General features: G+C 65.0%; 1 protein-coding gene across 1 annotated transcript in view; it reads left to right on the forward strand.

The window, feature by feature from the left end:
- The window catches only part of LOC104124582, a 14,543-nt gene that overhangs the window by 8,539 nt on the left and 4,965 nt on the right, over window positions 1-1,039 (forward strand). The window contains exon 2 of the mRNA XM_035892486.1: window positions 466-1,035. Coding sequence (XP_035748379.1) covers window positions 466-1,035 — 570 coding nt within the window. The remainder of the gene's footprint in view (window positions 1-465; window positions 1,036-1,039) is intronic.

Here is a 1,039-nt window from a genome sequence, read left to right on the forward strand (position 1 = left end):
GTGTCACCGGCGAGCTGGCAAGGGGCGGCTTCTGGGAGCACCTCAGCCAGCTGACGAGCGACAAGGACAGCCTGGAGCAGGGCCAGAGCAGCAAGCTGGGTGGGGATGTTGCGTGAGTATGCCGCTGCGCGAGCTTGCCTTGCAGTGTCCGGCCTGGGTAACCACCCGCAGTCCCTCCGCAAGCTCCCCCCAGGCCCCACCAACACGTGCCAGCCCCCGTTTCTCTTTCCCCAGGGACAGAAAAGCTGATGGGAACGGCCCTCGCGGCTGCCGACAGCTTTTATCAGGGGTGTGTTAGGGCACAGGGGAGATGCTGCGTAAGTCAGCCAGGGGTGCTTAGTAACTACGTGTGCTGTCTTGTGCAGAAACCCGAAGGAAAGCATTCGGGACGATGTCGGCTACGTGGGAAACTTCCTGGAGAAGCTGTCGCCCCTCAACAGAGGCCTCCGGCCCCGGCTCTACCACGACTCAGACAGCCTGCGGAAACTCATCCGGAAGGAGCTGGAGAGCCTGAGGGCGAAACTCGCCCCGTACGTGGACGAAGTCCACCACAAGGTCGGCAAGCAGCTGGAAGATCTTCGCTACCGGCTGCAGCCGTTCACGGAGCAGCTCCTGGACCAGGTGTCCCTGAAGGCCCGGGAGCTCCGGCGGCACCTTATGCCCAGCCGGGAGGTGATGGCTGAGCTCCTGGAGGGCGCCGACGAGGTCCAGAGGTTCATGGCTCATTACGCCGACAAGATCGCCTTCCACACCGACCAGGCGAAGGGCATCTTCCGCCCCTATGTGGACAGGCTGGTGACCGAGATCCACCGCAACGTGGAGGAGCTGCACAGAAACGTCGTCCCTCATGCCCAGGCCAGCCCGGAGCAGCTCAACCAGTACGTCCAGGAGCTCTCGGCAAAGCTGGCCCAGAACGCGCGGGACCTCCACCGGCAGCTCCAGGGGAATCTGGAGCAGCTCAAGGCGAAGCTGAGCCCCTACCCCGGCAGCCTCCGGCAGCCGCCGGCCCCCACCGACCCCTACGCGGAGGGGCCGGCCC

Source organism: Egretta garzetta, unplaced genomic scaffold, assembly GCF_000687185.1.
Source record: "Egretta garzetta isolate BGI_Z169 unplaced genomic scaffold, ASM68718v1 scaffold134, whole genome shotgun sequence".
Classification (NCBI taxonomy): domain Eukaryota; kingdom Metazoa; phylum Chordata; class Aves; order Pelecaniformes; family Ardeidae; genus Egretta; species Egretta garzetta.